At 47.8% G+C, this 19,849-nt stretch overlaps 1 protein-coding gene across 2 annotated transcripts in view; it reads right to left on the bottom strand.

Moving 5' to 3' along the window:
• Nucleotides 1–19,849, bottom strand: part of LOC146772304 (tetraspanin-33-like) — a 40,365-nt gene that overhangs the window by 5,438 nt on the left and 15,078 nt on the right. For both annotated transcript variants that reach the window (XM_085636862.1, XM_085636861.1), the window contains exons 3-7: nucleotides 12,614–12,738; nucleotides 10,927–11,001; nucleotides 9,527–9,622; nucleotides 5,254–5,382; nucleotides 3,419–3,580 (exon numbers count right to left, since the gene is read on the bottom strand). In XM_085636862.1, coding sequence (XP_085492988.1) covers nucleotides 3,419–3,580; nucleotides 5,254–5,382; nucleotides 9,527–9,622; nucleotides 10,927–11,001; nucleotides 12,614–12,738 — 587 coding nt within the window. The remainder of the gene's footprint in view (nucleotides 1–3,418; nucleotides 3,581–5,253; nucleotides 5,383–9,526; nucleotides 9,623–10,926; nucleotides 11,002–12,613; nucleotides 12,739–19,849) is intronic.

The raw sequence follows: 19,849 nt of genomic DNA, 5'->3' as shown, positions 1-19,849 counted from the left end.
AGTGTCGAGAGGACGTACAATTGCTGGGACCCCAAGGAACCACCATAGGTGTGTTGATAGGGACCCCATGGAGTGCGTGTGCAGTGTGGGAACACAACTGCATGCTCTGTACAAGTCTATGGGGAAGTCGTTGTTGATGTTTTCGAGTTTAAGGACCCTTCCCAGTGGACTTCAAAGTAACCCCATGGAAGACAGAAGGTTGGAAAGCCACCCCACCCATGGATACCGAGGTACCCAAGTTACCTATCCCAGGGAAGCCGGGGGCATAGGTCTGAAGTGACGTCGGAAACCTCAGTCGAACCCGATGGAGGACTTCGAAGAAGAGGTGCTGCTGTAAGGAACAAAAATGTCCATTGGAATCCAAAGGTGGATTTTTGTCGAGAAGTACCTGAAAGCAGAGGGGACAGAGTCTGGGTCACTTGAGAGTGACCAGGGGCTCGGTAGACGAATGCCCACCAATGTCGCATGCTTCAGGTTGGTTGATGGAGTCCTTGACTCTGCAGCTGCGGGGACCAGGAGATGTTGAGGATGACCAGGAGCCGGATGTGAGCTGTCCCACGAAGGATGTCGAGTGCTGAGGGTCCGTGTCCGGCAAGAGCACCAACAAGCCTTGGCAACGGCAACCCACGCAGAAGGTCAAGGCAGTGTACGATTCGGACCAGCAAGGCCCAAGAGACTCACCACACACAGGGGAGTCAGGGCGAGCCTGGAACAACCAGGGGAGCCCAAGAAAGGCAAAGTTGACCCTTAATTGTACCCAAAGGCCGGAGGCAAAGGAGTCGCGAGAGGACCTCAAGCAATTTCACCAAATAACAGCCCATGGAGTACTCAGTGCGAGGAGGTCGAAGTTCTTGGTAGGAAATAGTGCCAGAGGTTGGGGCTACTCGGAGCCCAATGCACTTGTTTGGGAAATGCCTACAAGTATATGGACTTGCAAATACACACGGTGCACAGGGGTTCGGGTATTGCAGCCCCCACGAGGGATACTGGCCTCAAACTCGGTAAGCGGCCAGCTCAAACCCTGAGGGATGTAGAAACCCACCTCCTGTGCTGCTGGACCCTTCGGAGTCCATAAGAGCTCGGGATCAGCAGACCAGTCAACAGTGTTGAGGTGCCTGTGAATGCAGGCGAGTGACTCCTTCACTCCAAGGGAGATTATCTTCCGTTGTCCTTGATGCTCCAGAGGTCCTACGTGGATCCTGTATGGTGCACGGGCACAGACAATGCTACAGACTGAGAGGGAGACGAAGTCGGGGCCAAACGAAGTCCAGCGAAGTCCATAGTGTACACACGGTCAAAGTGTAGTGGTTTCTTGTTCAGGCTCTTGTCCACGTCGAATCTAGGGTCCTACAGCCATGTAAGCCATTAAGTACCCACTGAAGATGGTTGGCAAGATTCAGGGGACCCTCCCAGGGGAGGGTCTGGACAGTGGGGAGGTTACTCCCATGTCCTTTGTCCAGTTTTGCGCCAGTGCAGGAGCCCACGGCTCCCAGGACTTGTTTGAACTGGACTTTGCACTGGCATACCAAATGTGCCCCTCATGCAGACTTTCAGTCACTGGCAAGCGCACCAACCCAGCCCTAATACACTACATCCTGTCTGGGAGGTGGTCACACCTCCCTGTGACAGGATGCCTATTGTTCTGCCTTGCCCGATTAGACCTTGGCACAGCAGCAGGAGGGCAGAATTGTGTCTCTGGTCGGCAGCAACTATTTTGTGCTGCCCGGGACTAGAAGGCTCGTACCGGGAACACCAGGGACCCAACGAAGCTCGCTTCTGAGGGGTGGAATCATACCTCCCACACCAGTTATCAGTGTGGGGGTACAATTCCAACATGTTTGACACCAAACACGATAGGGTTAGTTTCAGCCGTTTTAGAGTTGGTCATCACACAGTCGAGTAATGCCCCTCTATATGTCGTATATGGCTGCTTCACTGACAACCCGGGAGAATGGACTCCGTAGGCTGTAGGGGTGTTCTGCTTATGCAGTGGCACCCTCTCACTTAGAACCAAGCACCCTGCCCTTAGAATTGTAAAGGCCTGTTATAGGGGTGACTTATAAGTTTTAAGTGCAGTGACTCTTAGATATAGTAAACCTATATCTTAAGTAAGTGGTGCATGCACCAACTTACACAGCAATGCAATGGCAGGCCTGCAGTTCCATTTTGCATGACCTCCCATGGGTGTCATAATACATGCTTCAGCCCAAGGGAGGCCTCTGAGGTACCTATGCCCTGGGTACATGGATACCATATACTAGGGACTGACAAGGGTACCCCAGTATCCAATATGGAGTGTACCTAAGTAGATAACATAACAGTTTAAGGAGAAAGCAGATAGACTGGGGTCCTGATTAGCAGCATCCCAGTCAGACTATTCAAGAACAGTATTACATTTAGCAAAAAGTGGGGGTAACCATAAGAAGCAGATCCTACTTTCCTACAGCCTGGAAGAGAGACATCAGACTTAGGAGGTTAAGGGAGCTCTCGTGGTGCCTGGGAAAGAGAGAGACATTAGACTTAGTAAGTTAAGGGAGGTCTTGTGGGGCTTGGAAGAGAGAGACATCAGACTTAGGAGGATAAGGGAGCTCTCGTAGGGCCTGGAAGAGAGAGACATTAGACTTAGGGGTTAAGGAAACCCTTGTAGGGCCTGGAAGAGAGAGACATTAGATTTAGGAGGTTAAGGGTGCTCTCTTGGGACTTGGAAGAGAGCAAGAAATCAGACCTAGAATTTTAAGGGAGCTCTCGTAGGCCCTTGAAGAGAGAGATATCAGAAGTAGGAGGTGAAGAGACCTCTCATAGGACATTGAAGGGAGGGAGAGAGAGAGAGACATCAGACTGAAGTTAAGGGAGCTCTCTTAGTGCCTGGAAGAGAGAGAGATATCAGACAGGTTTTTTAGGGTCTGGAAGAGACACATTAGATTTAGGGGGTTAAGTGTGCCCTCGTAGGGCCTGAAAGAGAGAGAAACATTAGACTTAGGGGGTTAAGGGATCTCTTGTTGGGTCTGGAAGAGAGAGACATTAGATTTAGGGGGTTAAGGGAGCTCTGGTGGTGCTGGAAGAAAGAGAACCATCAGACTAGGAGGTTAAGGGACAAGCTAAGGGACTCTGCGTCAAAGAGTACAGACCAGTGAGTGCAGCCTCCATTCAAGGGTTGTCAGTTCTTCCAAGCCTAAACCCATGGGCTAAGTACCAGGTCACACCCCCTCTGTCTGTGCTGCGGATTCCCAACCCTCTACTCCGACAGCACCATTTATAGTGATGCCCATTAGGACATGAGGCTTAGGCATGAGAGATGAGCTCACTCAAGCGGGTCCACAAGAATCCATGCAAGCGGTCATGCAAACATTCATGCAGCATGCAAGCAGGCATGGAAGCAGTCATGGAAGCCTATACATTCTCTGTTTCACTCCTTTACCTCCAGGAAGACCAGGCCCAGTGCTACTCCAGCCACCATCAGCAGGTTTCCCTTGCCCCAGGCCACCATATTCTCAAGGCAGCCGTCCACGTTGATACGCTCTGCCGCTTGCCAGGGCCTCACGTTCTGTGTCTCGTAGCCACACATGGTGTTGATGATAATCTGGGGTGTGGGGGAGCGGAGAGAATATGCAAATTAGGAATACTGAAACAAGGCTTGGGCTCTCAGGAGATTTGAGTGGTAGAACTGAGCGGCCCAGAGGGAGGAGATGTGGCCTAATGGCCAGAGTGGATGACTTGGGAACTGGGTTTGAGTGTCAGGCCCTGATTACGATGTCGGACGGCCCGACCATAGGTCGGCGGTTCCTACAACCCAAGTAGGATGCGACCACACATACTGCGGTCGGAAACTTCAGTTTTTCAATGGGAGCTTGTGCAGCGGGCTAAAAACGCCCACAGCACAAGCTCCCATTAAAAAATTGAAGTTTCTAAACATTCCTGCACGTGTGGCAGGACCTCACGGTGTCTACCACACGGTGCAGGGATGTTGAGGTGGTGCCCCCCAGGGCAGTATGCGGAGGCCGGTGAAGGATGGAGGCCCTACTAGGTACCCCCAAAGACACTTTCTGTCTGCAGTTCCATGTTAGAAAGGCCGACATGGAACTGCTGTCAGAAAGTGCCATCATAATCCCCACGGCAGAAACGCTGTCCTTAAGGGATAATGAAGTGTTTCCGGAATGACCGACGGGAGCCCGTTGGAACCACGTCGGAATCCCCTTGCAGGTTTAAACTCCGACTGCCGTCATCCTAATACGACGGTCGGACTTTAAACCTACCATATCAGGGCGGAAAGCCTCCAACCGCTGGTCAGAGACTTTCTGCCCGACATTGTAATCAGGCCCTTAGTGTCGGCTCCACATGTTGCGATTCTGGGCAAATCACTGAATCCCCCAGTGCCTAAAAAACATTAATCTGGCCTTAAGTAATGTAAAGTGGTGCTCGTGTATAACACTCTAACGCCCCTTAGGCAAAGTTCGCACTGAATAAAACTGCAACAAACTGGAATGCAGGCGTGCACCTCCTCCTCTTTCTGTGGGTGAGGTTGAGAGGCTGGGACTGGGAGAAGGGAGTAAGTGGAGCACTAAGAGCGGTATGTGTGATCTGACACAAAAGCACACATGATCGGCCTGGGATTGGGTAGAGAAACACTCACTTTTAGAGAGGTAGAAAGAGAGATACACACACAGACAGAGCCATGAAGAGAAAGAGACAAATATATACAGATACACAGGCATGGATGGAGAGAGAGAGAGTGTTAAGCACAAACACTCAGAGGTATAGGCAGAGAGAGACGTAGGCAGACACACAGCCATGGTCAAAGAGAGACCGGTACAGGCACATACAAACACAAAGGCATGGACAAAGAGAGGCACAAAGGTACACACAAGGACACAGGCATCGTAAGGAACAGGCACATGCTGCTATTATTAAATAGACACAAATAAAACAAACATGATTAAGGAGAGATAGGGACAAGCAAGCAGGTGGTACACACATGGTCAGGTGACATGTCACGCACATATAGGTATTGGCACACAAAGGTAGGCAGTCTAATAACACACATGCAACCACTGATGAAAGACAGATCCAGAGAGAGAGAGATGCATTCACACAGGCACACAAACACACAATCACTCAGATTCAGACACGGACACACACACAGGCACACACTCACACGCACAGGCACACACATACACACACTCACACACACACACTCACACACCCTAAAGTAATTGCTTTGCTCATCCTTTTCTCCCATCCTGTCCTTCTGCTCACCTGTGTCTTGGGCCTGAGGCAGCAGGAGTAGGGCACGGCACAGCGCTCCAGGCTTGGGTTCAAGTCGTTACAGGCAAAGTAGACATTCTGGGACCAGTCGGTGTAGGAGGTCACCCCACAGCACTCAAACTGAAAGAAAGAACAGCTAATTGCAGGGTCTCTGATGCTGTTCAATTGACACGAGGCGCTTTGTGAACCATAAACAGGCAAATACACTCATAAATATTGTGTGAAAGCTAAAGTAAGAGGTTGGAGGCAACATCTACACCTGCTCTCTAATCCTCCTTCCGGTTCCAACTCTGTCACAAGGACAATCTGCCTCCTCAACACTCGCGTCCCATGAGAACCTTCCACGAACCAACTCTGAGGAGTGACCATCTGCTTCGCCCACCAGGTCATTCCGGGCTTTGGACTGACCTTCCTACGACACAAACTGGACACCTACCACCTGGAAAGACCCCTGGTTTCATTGTGCCCTGCTTGTGACCATCCTCAGGTTCAAAGAGCCCGCATCTGCAGCCTAATGTGCGATACTGGCATCATACTTTAGAACTCCATCACAGCTAGCACACTTTACAACAACCTGGATTTCCAAAACTCTGCAAGCGCTGGTTGTCACCAGGCACCCAACTCTGCCATGTAAATATAGGCCACCCATCATTATAGTCCTTCCGTGTACACTAACTCAGAACAATCAATCCCCGGAGAACAGTAGATGGTTGTAAGATCAAACTTTAACAGACAACACTCCTACCCTGCAGACCGACAGATAATCTTAAAGTCAATCAGTAACACAACAATCAAACCCTGGAGACCAGTAGATGAATGTAAGGTCAAGCTTTAACACAGAACAGTCAAACACAGGAGACCAGCAGATGAATGTATGTTCAAGCTTTAACACAGAACAATCAGACCCTGGAGACCAGCAGACGATTGTAAGGTCAAGCTTTAACGCAGAACAATCAGACCCTGGAGACCAGCAGACGATTGTAAGGTCAAGCTTTAACACAGAACAATCCAACCCTGGAGACCAGCAGATGAATGTATGATCAAGCTTTAACACAGAACAATCAGACCCTGGAGACCAGCAGACGATTGTAAGGTCAAGCTTTAACGCAGAACAATCAGACCCTGGAGACCAGCAGACGATTGTAAGGTCAAGCTTTAACACAGAACAATCCAACCCTGGAGACCAGCAGATGAATGTAAGGTCCAGCTTTAACACAGAACAATCAGACCCTGGAGACCAGCAGATGAATGTATGTTCAAGCTTTAACGCAGAACAATCAAACCCTGGAGACCAGCAGACGATTGTATGATCAAGCTTTAACGCAGAACAATCAGACCCTGGAGACCAGCAGATGAATGTAATGTTCAAGCTTTAACACGGAACATTCAAACCCTGGAGACCAGGAGATGAATGTAAGGTCAAGCTTTAACCCAGAACAATCAAACCCCGGAGACCAGCAGATGAAAGTAAGGTCAAGCTTTAACCCAGAACAATCAAACCCCGGAGACCAGCAGATGAATGTAAGGTCAAGCTTTAACCCAGAACAATCCAACCCTGGAGACCAGCAGATGAAAGTAAGGTCAAGCTTTAACACAGAACAATCCAACCCTGGAGACCAGCAGATGAAAGTAAGGTCAAGCTTTAACGCAGAACAATCCAAACCCTGGAGACCAGCAGACGATTGTAAGGTCAAGCTTTAACGCAGAACAATCCAACCCTGGAGACCAGCAGACGATTGTAAGGTCAAGCTTTAACGCAGAACAATCCAACCCTGGAGACCAGCAGACGAATGTAAGGTCAAGCTTTAACGCAGAACAATCCAACCCTGGAGACCAGCAGACAAATGTAAGGTCAAGCTTGGCTAAGAAGGATCCTCATGTGGGGCTGAGAGCCCATTCCACCCGGGCCACTGCGGCTACCACTGCCCTGGGACGGGGAGTCCCTCTGCAGGACATTTGTCAGGCAGCAACGTGGGCTTCGCTGCATACGTTTGCCAAGCATTACTGCCTGGACAGCCAAGTCCGGATAGACGGCTTCTTTGGCCGTTCCGTTCTCCAGGACTTCCAGGTGTGATCTTGGTTCGCAGACCCACCACCAGGGTTGGTATTGCTGGGGTATCTATTTTAAGGTAATGAATCGAACTAACGTGTTTCTTTCAGATGAACAAGTTACTTACCTTCGGTAATGATACATCTGTAAGAAACATTAGTTAGTTAGATTCCTTACCGCCCCACCCATCCTCCCCGCTCTGCGAACTGATATCTAGGGTTAAGGTCATCCCTTTCAGGGCCCTAGATTCATGGCACCAGTGTCGGTCTCTTGCATGGCTCTGTGTTCCTTGCGCGGAAAGCTATGTTAAAGAACTGACGTCAGCGGGTGAGGGCGACGTCTAAGTACTCCAACGACGTCATCCTGGCGATCACGACGCCGACAACGGACGCGGAGCCGCAGACGACGCCTAGCGATGCGCAAGGGTATTTGTGACGAAAAATCTTTCCGGATCCAGCCTGACGCCTGGGGATATTCTAAGGTAAGGAATCTAACTAACTAATGTTTCTTACAGATGTATCGTTACCGAAGGTAAGTAACTTGTTCGTCAAGCTTTAACACAGAGCAATCAAACCCTGGAGACCAGCAGATGAATGTAAGATCCAGCTTTAACACAGAACAAACCAACCCTGGAGACCAGCAGACGAATGTAAGGTCAAGCTTTAACACAGAAAAATCAAACACAGGAGACCAGCAAATGAATGTAAAGTCAAGCTTTAACATAGAACAATCCAACCCTGGATCTGGCAGGAGCATGGAATCAGCACATTAGGTGATATAGTGGGGGCAGATGGGCTGATCGGCTTCGAAGCACTGCAGAGTAGAGCTGCCATCCCTTCAAGTCACTGGCTCTCCTATGTTCAGCTGGCCAGTGTCATTAAAGTTTTAAGAATCAGATGGCCAACAGTGTTAAAAGTTCCTCTGATTGATATGTTGGTAACAGGGGGTATAAGAATTAAAAATGTCTATTTGTCGTTGCTGGATGCTTTACAGAGCGATATCGAGAAAATGGAGAATACTCTTGTACGGAAACTGGATAACCCCGATGTGGATCTCGATAAGGCACTCTATTTAAATAAAAAAATCTTTCGCTCTACGAATTTTAGGGCCCAGCATTATAAAACCCTGTTTGATTTATATTTCACTCCAGCAAAGCTTTTTAGGTGGGGGGTTAAAGATGATGACAGGTGCCCCAGATGCAATGTTTTATAACTGTAGCTCGTTATTAGCTATTCAGGGAGAGATAGCGAAATTTTGGGTGGAGGTGCTTGGTCGAAGGGTTGAATGGTCCTCCTCGTTGATGATATTGGGTCTAGATAATAGTTTAAAACTTGGGAAATCTGAGGAAGCTTTGGTCTTTTTAACTGTAGCAGTACTTCGGATATTAATTACCTCAGGGTGGAAAGATGTAAATGCCCCTTCTTTCCAGCTATGGTTATCTAGATTATTGGCTATATATAACATTGAAATTTCTTTATATGCTCAGAAAGGGAGGAAAAAACAGGACATCGGTAAAAAGATATGGTCTCCAATCTCTGACTGGATTGCTGGAAGACCAAGAGTTTGATGTATATTGTATTGGATTTTCGAATGTATGTACATAATGCCTCCCCGTCTCATGTTTTGATATGTTCTTACCGGGCTTTGGTGCCTCTTGAAGATTTAGCATCTGTTTAATTGTTGATAATATATGGTTCTGTCTAATGTATTATGTAACATCTAAATTGCATCAATAAAAAAATATTTAAAAAAAAAAAAAAGAACAATCAAACCCTGGAGACCAGCAGACGATTGTGAGGTCAAGCTTTAACACAGAACAATCAAACCCTGGAGACCAGCAGACGATTGTAAGGTCAAGCAGATGGCGTCTACAACAATACCCCATACAACACCAAACAGCCATGTAATTGGCAAATGCTCTGCTATACCCTTTAACATAACAGTATGGGTCCTCAGCCAATGAGCTATCAGACTAGCTCTTAATAATGGTGGCATCCACGTCAGCATTGTGTTTTCTGCAGGTGCATGCATGCCTTACCAGAGTTCTGAATACTTTGCTTTTTATTGGAGTCGTTATCCTAAAATCAAGTGAAATATACCATTGAGTTGTCCTGATGGCCCGCAGTCAATCACAAATCAAATCAGCAAAAGATCACGTTGAAGCAACATTGACCCAGATCCATAGAGAATATCACTGAGTTTGCGCCCTCCTACCTTTTTTTGGACATAATCGATGAAATTCTGCAGATCGAGGTCCTCGCGGTACCGTGATATGGCTCTGACCATCACCGACGCTGTCTTCTCCAGCACCTGATAAGTGCATTGACCATTAAACAAACTGAATCATCACATAAAGTCAGATTCTCAAAAGTGATTGTACACTTAAGTTGAACTTGGATGCAAAAAGAGTCCAAAAATCCCCAGCGCAAACACTACCTTATTCAATTTCACTGTCTGTTTGTGATGTCATCAACTGGCAATGCTACCTGATGATGTCATTACAGATAAGCAGTGGTGTAGAGACAAGTTGAGTCAAGCCAATGCCTAATTTATGCTGGTTGTTACAGGTAGTGGCACTATCACTAATGTTTGGGGACCGTGACTTATAGTTCATCATCAAACCTAATCCAGAGCAAAAGAGCGAACCACAGAAACATGAGAAAGAAAAAGTAAACAGTGCCCAAGGGAGAAAGAAGGAGCAAGAGTAAGATATCAAAAGTGTAACAAAGTGACAAAGAGGGGATGAAAAAGAACCCATTAGAGTGAGATAAAGGGACAGTAAGTGAAGGGTGGTGGAAGAAATAGCCTTGAAGTAGATTCAAGACTAAGAAGCGTGAGTGTTCATGAGATAAAGAGACAGGAAGTGTAGGGGGTGAAGAAAGAGACAAGAGGTGGAATCAACCAAGGGAGCTTTTGTGTTCATGAGAAAAAGAGACAGGAAGTGTAGAACAGTGGAAGAAAGAGGCATGAGGTGGAATCAAGACCAGGCAGCCTTAGTATTCATGAGCTAAAGAGACAGGAAGTGTATGGGGTGGAAGAAAGAGGCATGAGGTGGAATCAAGACCAGGGAGCCTCAGTGTTCATGAGCTAAAGAGACAGGAAGTGTAGGGTGGAGGAAGAAAGAGCATGAGGTGGAATCAAGACTACAGCGCCTCGATGTTCATGAGGTAAAAAGACAGGACGTACTGGGGGTAGAAGAAAGAGGCATGGGGTGGAATCAAGACTAGGCTGCCTTGGTATTCATGAGATTAAAGAGACTGGAAGAGAGGAGGTGGATGAAAGAGGTGTGAGGTGAAATAAAGACCAGGCGGCCTTGATATTCATGAGATAAAGAGACAGGAAGTGTAGGGTGCAGGATAAAAGATGCATTGCGTGTGGTAGAATTAAGACTAGGCACTGTTAGTAATCGGCATTCGACCACATGAGCAGTGGGTTCCTATGAAAAACTTTACACCAAAGCCCTGAGCCACAGTGTACATTAAAATATATTTGCCCAGTCTAGATGCACTCTTAAGATTGCTATGTTTCATGGTCCCTCATTTTGGGGGAGTGGGAGCCTGAAGGGACCATGCTGCCGCACCTGAATGTAAAAGAAGAGCCGACAACAGGCTTACCTTGCTGGAGAAAATGAATCCAAGCACGGCTGCCAGGATCTGAAGGCTGAGGATGATGAGCATCAAGCCAACAAACTGAGGAGAGAAGAGGCAAACAAGTGCAGAGTCAGCAGTTTTGGCTTTTTACCTCAAGCAGGAAAAAACTACAGGGTACAATGAGGAGTTTCCTAAAGCAGAAACGGAAAATGTTAATTTTATTAAAGAGAAATGGCCTGATTTAGAGTTGGTGGAAAGGTGCTCTGCCACAAACTTGATGTCCCCCAAACCCTCGGTCCACCCGCTCTATTTTGAGTCGCAGGACTGCCAGTTTTACAGTGGCGGTGCCCTGGCTTGCTCCGCCGTGGGAAAACTCAGGAAAAGTCAATTAGAACGAAGCCGTAATCCCGCTGTGCCTTCACAGCGCCGGCAATATATTGAACGCTTCTTTAGTACGCATTCTTTCATCACACAATTCGTTATAACGACTTGTTTTAGGGGATGGGGTTGGATTTAAAGTCCAGCACCTTTCCTACTGTTGCACAGACTGGAGTTGGAATAGTAAATTAACCTATTCCAAGATCCATCGCCACCTTAAGGCAAGTTGTTATAACGCCTTGCGTGCTGAACAAATGCATACTAAAAACACGTTTGTTCTAATGACGGTGCCGTGAAGGCACAGCGTGATTCAGGCTTGCGGAATACCATCATACATTCGGAAAACTCTGACAGCCTGATAGAGTAGGGACTACCGGAGTCGAACATTAGACTGCTTGCCCTATTTAGAGCAGACAATGTGATGTTCCTTTTTTTCTGTCCATTACCACGTGAACCCAAAAAAATGATTCCCCCTACATCCTGGGAGAAAACTCCCAGGGTATGGGGAATTCACTTTTTTGTTTTTCAACAACAAACTCTAGCATTTTTTATTGTTTTTTGTTGTTGGTTTCTGAATGAAGATTAAGATGAGATGTACATGCCCCTTAATTTGTACTGGTGGTTCCACACTCTGGACACGAGCACTCATTTTTGGGGACCAGGACTTATTTTTCATCGACAGACGTTGCCCCAGACCAAGATAGAAAGACAGAGATAGGAGAAAAGAAGAGAAAAATAGGAAAACAATGACAATGGAAAAGGCGGGGATGAAAAACAACCTGGAAAAGTGGCATGGAGACATGAAGTGTAAGGTGGAATCAAGAAACGGCGCGCCCTGTTTTCGGAAGCGCTCGCAGTTGGCAGCTTTGGTGGTGGTCTGGTATGGAAAACTGTGGGCACCTGCTCGCATTTTTAGTTATTTATTTATTTTTTACAAATTATAAATTCATCATACACCTCAGATCTTGTTATAATACCTAACTTCAGAACAAGATCTGATGCTTTCCTCCATCAAGGGCACAGGGGCCTGTAGGGAAAAAGTGAGATTTCAGAACATAGGGGTGATTCTAAACCACTGGGGAGGTGTGGGAGCTGGGACAGGGTCAGTCTCGTGTGTGGGCAGCACATGTTTCCGTGAATGGCTTGAGTGACTTGTGTGAGCTGTATTGACCGGCTCAGGTGTGAGCCTGCAGAAACATCACAATAAACCTAGATGGAGGCCTGAGGATGCAAACAACAAAGCACTGGGGTCTATCATCTTACAGCCGGGCTGGCCCAACTTGAAGTCTCTGCTCAGTCTCAAAATGTTTCATCAGTGAATCTTCAGACTTACAATTTTCAGCAGGATTTGCATGTCCCGCAGCGCCCCCATGCAGCCGAAGAAGGTGACGACAAACATGAATATGCCGACTGTCAGTAGGATGATTGACGGGTCAGTGAGGGGCGAGTTCACGGAGCCTGTAGGAAGAAGGATACAGTTAAGGGGCGTGGCCTCAGGAAGACGCCTCAAGTCTCGCTCACATTCATAGCAACACAAATTGCGGCCGTCAAATTCCATATCACTTCTCCCAAGCAGTGAAGTTTAAAACACTGGGGAGACATCATTTTACAGTAGTTCCTTGTGTTCTTCCTGTCATGAGCCCTGGTGTAGGCCTTGCTACAGTATCACATGACTGGTTTGACTCCAACGAGTCTGCGGAATTCCCACCTTGCCACATGGTTGGGTATTAGTCACACTTTTTGTGACGCTACGGTGGCGCACTAAGCCACTTTTTTAGGTCTCGCCTACGCAGCGCGCATGCGCTGCTTAGGAGAGCTTTAGCCGTCGTTCAGCTCTTTTTCGCAGCACATACTCGTGCTTGTGGCGGCATACACGTTGCAGGAGCGTGCAGGGGCGTGCCACAAGCACGAGTATGTGCTTCGAAAAAGAGCAGACTGCTTTTCCAAGAGCGCGCGCGCTTCTGTCCTCGCTCACCCGGCTACTCACTCGCTCCGCCCTCTCTGTTTCTTTTTTACTCGCGCCTCTTTTGTTCTTGTTTCGTTAGCCCCTATACGCACAGTGTCTACTGAAATTACTATCTGATGCTGTTCTATCAATGGGCACTCTCCATACAATGTGATTGCTACTGTTGTGCCTGATCACGCATTACCCTTTCTCTATTCCTTATCAAAACCCCTTTTATGTAACACAGTAACCCCTGTTGATGCCATGTCCATTTACATATAAAAAAGGTCGATCTTGGGACCACATTCTTTCTCATTTTAAGCCTTTTTCTATGTCGTTGCCAAATTATAATCAAACGTTTTTGCATGTGGCACGTCCCAAACCTTCCAGCCTTCTCTTCCGGTATCGGAGGGAGAGGGAGGGGGCCCTGGCATTAGCCGGCACTGTAGCATCATGCAGCGCTGCTGCTGCCTCTTCCTGGAAAGCTCATGCGTAGCCAGCGATCTGCTGCACACGCTTTTTAATCCTCACAAGACGCCGCGTGCGTCAGACAAGCATACTGCGGCTGCCACGGCGCATCCATCTCACACACACTGCTGCAAGGAGACCCACAGAGCCGCGCATCTCGAGACGACAGGTCCCTTCCTGCAGGCGCCCCGTGCAAGATCCGCAGATTCGAATTGGATATATATTTTTCTCGCTGAACTTTTCCAAGACATGATTGGTGGTGTCGTTTTATGGCTTCGTTTCAGAGCAATATTATCAAAACAATGGGATGCGTTAGTCATCTTAAAACAGCTGCAGCTTTATTGTCTATGTGGGGGCGTGATGGGTCCTAGTGCATGACAGGCTTGAAAGGAGAGAGCACGGACTTGGTACGATATCTGAATACATTGCCCTTTAAAATATGAGTTTACTTTCCCTTCTTTGCACAGGGTGTAATTTTATTTTAGTGCTGGTGCTTCCATATTCTTGGGTCAGCGCCACTGCAGCATCACTCAGGGCCACCACAGCATCACTCAGCGCCACCACAGCATCACTCAGCACCACCACAGCATCACTCAGGGCCACCACAGCATCACTCAGCGCCACCACAGCATCACTCAGGGCCACCACAGTATCACTCAACACTACCACAGCATCACTCAGCACCACCACATCACTCAGCACCACCACAACATCACTCAGCACCACCACAGCATCACTCAGCGCCACCACAGCATCACTCAGCATAACCACAGCATCACTCAGCACTACCACAGCATCACTCAGGGCCACCACAGCATCACTCATCACCACCACAGCATCACTCAGGGCCACTACAGCATCACTCAGCACAACCCCAGCCTGCTCTCGGAATGTGGCATCTGGTGATTCTCCCCTAGCGTCTGGCCGCTGCTAGTGTTATAATACAGGTACTAGTTCCTAACCTTCACCCTCCGATTGTTTATGCCCCCTCAAAAAAAGCTTTAACAAACAACCATTGGAATAGGCAGAAACAAATTGCCAGCATTGCAAGAACAAAAGAAAACTGAGGACATTTTTGATTGTAAATACTTTTTTTAATATGGTCGTTCAGTTGTACATAATGCCTTCTTGGTCATATGTAAGGTAACAAAAAAGCTACTGACGCTTTTTTATTAAAACTTTTCAGCAAGCTGCACAGCAGCCACACTTCTCTACAGCACAGCTTAAAGACATTGGCAAAGTCAATAGCTCTGGCTAAACACTTATAAGGCTCCAAAGGTGTGACCTATTGGCTATGCCAATGCTTGTTTGGCTTATTGCTGCCTTGTAAATATTGTTCATTTTAACAAATTTTCTGTGTTAAAAGGGCGCGCAATGGGTTGCTGGGGGTGTTCCCAGCAACATCCATGGCTTTTTGACACTGCACAAGAGTTACGAGAAATCGTAACTCTGAGGCAGCACCAAAAACGTATGCCTCCCCAGGGGAGGCGCAAGGGAGGCACAACAAGGAGAAAGATCTTTATTTCTCCTCGTTTTCTCTTTTCTATGTGTGCTGCATTCTGTAGCACACATAGAAAGAGGAAAAAGTATTTTGTGATTGTTTTTGTGCAGGAAGGTTTCCTTTCCTGCACAAAATCAATCATCCCCGCCACACAGGCACCCGTGCACCATGGTGCAAAGGTGCCTGCGTTGACGCATGGCAGCCCATTGTGTGCCAGTGCTGGGGAAAAGGACAGGAATACGCCGAATTCCGGCGCATTCCTGCCCTTTTCTTTGCCGTAGGGCAGCGCAGCAGGAAGGCCTGCGGCGCTGCCCTATGGCAAAAACTCATAGATGAGGCCCACAATATGAACCATTTTTCTGATCATTATTATTTGTTCATGTTTGTCTTCGTGGACCTGCCCAAACCAGCCTAACTAGTATCCTGCCAGAATGCCAACCCTTCTCACTGGTGGAGGTGGGTTCACCTCTTCCAGTGCCTGGGTTGCTACTTGGGCCTCACTACAGGTAAGACTAGAGATGCTCGGTAGTGGTTTAGAGTGGGAAACAGGCAGACTCTGGTTCTGGCCAGTAGCGTAGAAAGGGGGGACTGGTCCAGGTGGCATGCATTTTGGCAGACCAACCTCCCCCCTTACCTTCGGCCATCGCGGAGTGTCAAGCACACAGGGATTCCCAGCAACCCCCTCCCCCCCCACTCTTACCTGCGGCCCTTGCAGGCGGCAAATGTAGGGACAGTCACAGGTGGCAAAAGGTCTTTCTACGCCACTGACATGATTTATTTGTTAAAATATTCACTTTTGGTCCAACACCCTAAAAGCTCGCTATCAGTGTCGAACTGGCTGTATCGGGCACCGGGCGTTTCCCCCGTAGACCGCCAGGTTGGGGGGCCGGTTTTGGCCCCCTGGGGCCGTTTTTGTTACAGGGCTGCTCTTGCAGCATAGCTGCAATATCGGCCCGTAACAAAACCGGCCGAAACCGGCCCTGGAAAACAGCTCAGCCTTAGGGTGACCAACCGTCCGTAAATTTCACGGACAGTCCGTAATTTCCACCGTCTGTCCGTGAAGGATTCTTTAACGGACGCCATTTGTCCTTAACTTTAACCGGGCACCGGTCGCACCACCCTAAAGCCGGCACAGCTTCCACCCACCTCCCTTCTTGACTCCGATGCTGTTGAGGTCGGGTGTAACAGACTCCGATGCACTACCAAAGCTCAGATAACCAGCAGCATTGGAGAGGCACAGCGGGATGGCTACCCTCACACCTTCAGCCCTTGATGAGCTGTTAAGAGGTGCTTGAAGGTGACTGAGAGGGAGGGGCTGCAGCGTCAGGAGGGGGGGGCATCTATTCAGATGCAAACAGCCCTGACTGCGTCATGTCTCTGCAATTTAGAGGGGCCTCACACATTCTTTTTCTGCCCAGGGCCCCAAACATCCTAGAACCAGCCCTGATTACCCCAAGGCAGCACCTGGTTCTCTTCACAGAGCTTAATTACTGTCACTAAATTTGTAAGCAAACCTTGGTTCTTCAAACACGCAGTCTATAATGTAATAAAATAAAGAAATGGCACAATTGCACCCACACTGATTAACAAAGTATGGAGGACAATCAGTTAAATCAGTTCTCTTGGAGTATCTCCTTTAAGTACTGTACATCACAGTGGGGGATGGCAAAACTAACATTTTGGAAAGAGAGCCTGTCTTTTCCTTGTCTGGTCCAGGAGGGGGTGAGGAGCCCTACCCCACCCTGGAAGAGACCAAGATGATACTAGAATACTGCATGCCCACCCCTATGCCCACCCTGGTGGATCCTGTTCCCCCTCCTGTGATGGCTCCTCCCCCCCCCAGTGATGGCTCCTGTCCCCCCATGTTGGGGCTCCTGTCTCCCCCCCCCCCCCCGCCTGTAATGGCTCCTGTTCCCCTTTTGGTGGATCCTGTCTCCGCCCTGGGTGGCTTCTGTCCCAGTCCTGGAATGGCTCCTGCAGTGAGGGTGAAGTTCTTGATGGGCCTCTTCTCAAAAAGGCTCAGCTCAAAATTAATATGAAAAGGTCGGCGAGTGAGTAAGTGAAGGGATGGGTGGATGGCTGGATGAATTAGTGAAAGGGTGAATGGATGAATGAAAGATTGAATAGATGGATAATGAGAGAGGATGGATGAATTGATGAGTGAGTGGAAGGATGGATGAGGGAAAAGGTAAATAGCTGGATGTATGGGTGGAAGGGTAGCTGGATGGGTAAAAGGGTGGATGGATGAGTGAAAGGATGGATGAGTGAAAAGGTGGATGATGAGTGAGTGGGTGGATGAATGAGTGAAATGATAGATGGATTGATGACTTGATAAATGCGAGGGTGAATGGATGGACGGATGAGTCAAATGGTGGATCTAAGGATGGATGAGTGAGTGAAAGGGAGGGTAGATGGACAAAAGGAAGAATAGATGAGTGAAGGAGTGAAAGGATAAATGGATGAGAGAAAGGATGGATGAGTGATAGGGTCAATGGATGGATTCATGAGCGGATGAGTAGATGGATGGGTGGGTGGATGGAAGGAAGGAAGGAAGGCTAAGTGAAAGGGTCGATGGAGAGAGAAAGGGAGGATGGATGGATGACTGAAAGGGTGGATGGGTGGAAGGCTGAGTGACTGGGTGGATGGATGGATGAGTAATGAAAGGATGGCTGGATGGGTGAAAGGGTAAATGGCTGGATGGATGAGTGAATGGATGGGTAGAAGAGTGGATGGATGAGTGTACAGATGGATAGGGTGAAAGGGTGGATGGATGGATAATGGATAGATGAGTGAAAGGATGGATGAAGGGATGGATGAGTGAAATGATAGATGGAAGGATACATGATGGATAGGTTTGCAAATGGTTGAATATGTTTGGATATGGCTGGGCTTACTTATATACTATTGCGCGACCTCCTCTTGTGTGTCTGTAAAACTTACCTATTGTCCTGAAGTTTTGTCCTGAATTTTGACCTCCTGTCCTGAAATTGTGTCCTGAATTTTGACCCTTTGTCCTGAATTTTTTCACTCACCGTCCTGAATTTGCACCAATGCCCCCAACCACCAGGGGGACCGGCCGAGCACTTTGCCAGGGACGGTTTTGGTTCCCAGTCCGGCCCTTCTCGCTATTGTCGGACTTGGAACAAGATTTGTTCAGCTGGGGTCAAGTTGCACTCGAGGTACACTCTGGTTTCGGAACTGAGGGCCTTCCTTGACTTACACTTTGATCTTGAACAAATTAAGACATCAAACTGTTCTTCTCTTAAAATATATTTACTTACATTTTAGCTACCACTTTCAAAGCCCTCAAGGTTTGCAGTGTGGCAGAAGGCCGACTGAAAAGTATAGGACACTTAGGCCCTTGTTGCAGCCGCGGTCGGTAGTAGGAGTCACTGCAGGGCGGTGATGTGGGGAGGGGGCGGAGCAGGGTGGGGGGTAGTAAACAATGGATTACGGAGTTTTACAGGTAAATTAACATATAAAATAATAAAACGAATTTCGTTGCGTGCACAGCATCGCATTTGGGGATGCAGTGCACGCAACGTAATTCGTTTTTATTAATTTATATGTTAATTTACCTGTAAACCTCCGTAATCCATAGTTTACTACCCCCCACCCTGCCCCTCCCCCTCCCCACGTCACCGCCCTGCAGTTACTCCTACTACCGACCGCGGCTGCCTTGTTGTGAGTTTAGGCTTCATTTGTCACACATGATAACAATACCACATGGTACATTATTTATCGTGTGCAATAAATAATACTTATCACAAGTTTGTGGAGAATAACATTACGGATTATGGTGCTTAACGCACCAAAATCCTCATGGTACGGTTAATACCGTACAATTTTGCCTGTTGCATTTTGGCAGGTTTAACCTGCCGAAATTTAACGACAGCTGAGGTATTTAACGCACCTGATAATTATTGGATATGTAAAATACAATCAACCTTGTAATTCCGACCTTACCTATGCGTAAACAGGGGTTTACGCACGGGTTGGAATTTACCGGCCCACTCATAATCAGGGCCTTAATAGCACATGTTCGGATAAAATTGTTGGCAGTTACGATCAGCTAGCTAAATTGCTCCACCCTGGCTACCCTGGTTATCAGGGGTCTTAAAGGCAGCAACAGGAACAGAGGTGTGTACTTTCTGTAGTTTGGACTCTTAACTCTTCTCCGATCAACTCAGCAGCAAATCGGATTCTGTTGTGGGTCAAAGTGCGGGATAAGTAGTCAACCCTGAGATGCCTTTAGCGGTGAAAGGGCACATGATGTTATTTTCGCTACCATTTTGGTCAATCGTCATCCATGTCATATAGCCCAACTACGAGGTTCCTGGAAAACCAAGAGTTGCATGCTGCAAAAAGATGTAGGCCATGTACAAGCCCAGTTTTTTTAATTCCCTCACAGTACAAATCAGAACTAACCCCTCCTTCGAGAGCTTTCAGGAGACAATTAAAATAATTCCTCCTTAATCGACACCTTAACCCTCCGGGCAATAACGCCTAGCTCAGTCCAGAAACACTACTTCATTCTATGTAGGTTTCTCTCAAGGACGAAAGAATGGATCGACACTCGATACTACAATTATGCTATAGTGTTATTGACTGATAATGCCTTGACAATGTTGTAAAGCGCTCTGATATTCTTGGGT

This window comes from Triturus cristatus, chromosome 12 (assembly GCF_964204655.1).
Source record: "Triturus cristatus chromosome 12, aTriCri1.1, whole genome shotgun sequence".
In the NCBI taxonomy this organism is placed as follows: domain Eukaryota; kingdom Metazoa; phylum Chordata; class Amphibia; order Caudata; family Salamandridae; genus Triturus; species Triturus cristatus.
Note: the sequence above shows the minus strand (reverse complement) of the source record. Positions and strands in the feature narration are given on the sequence as shown.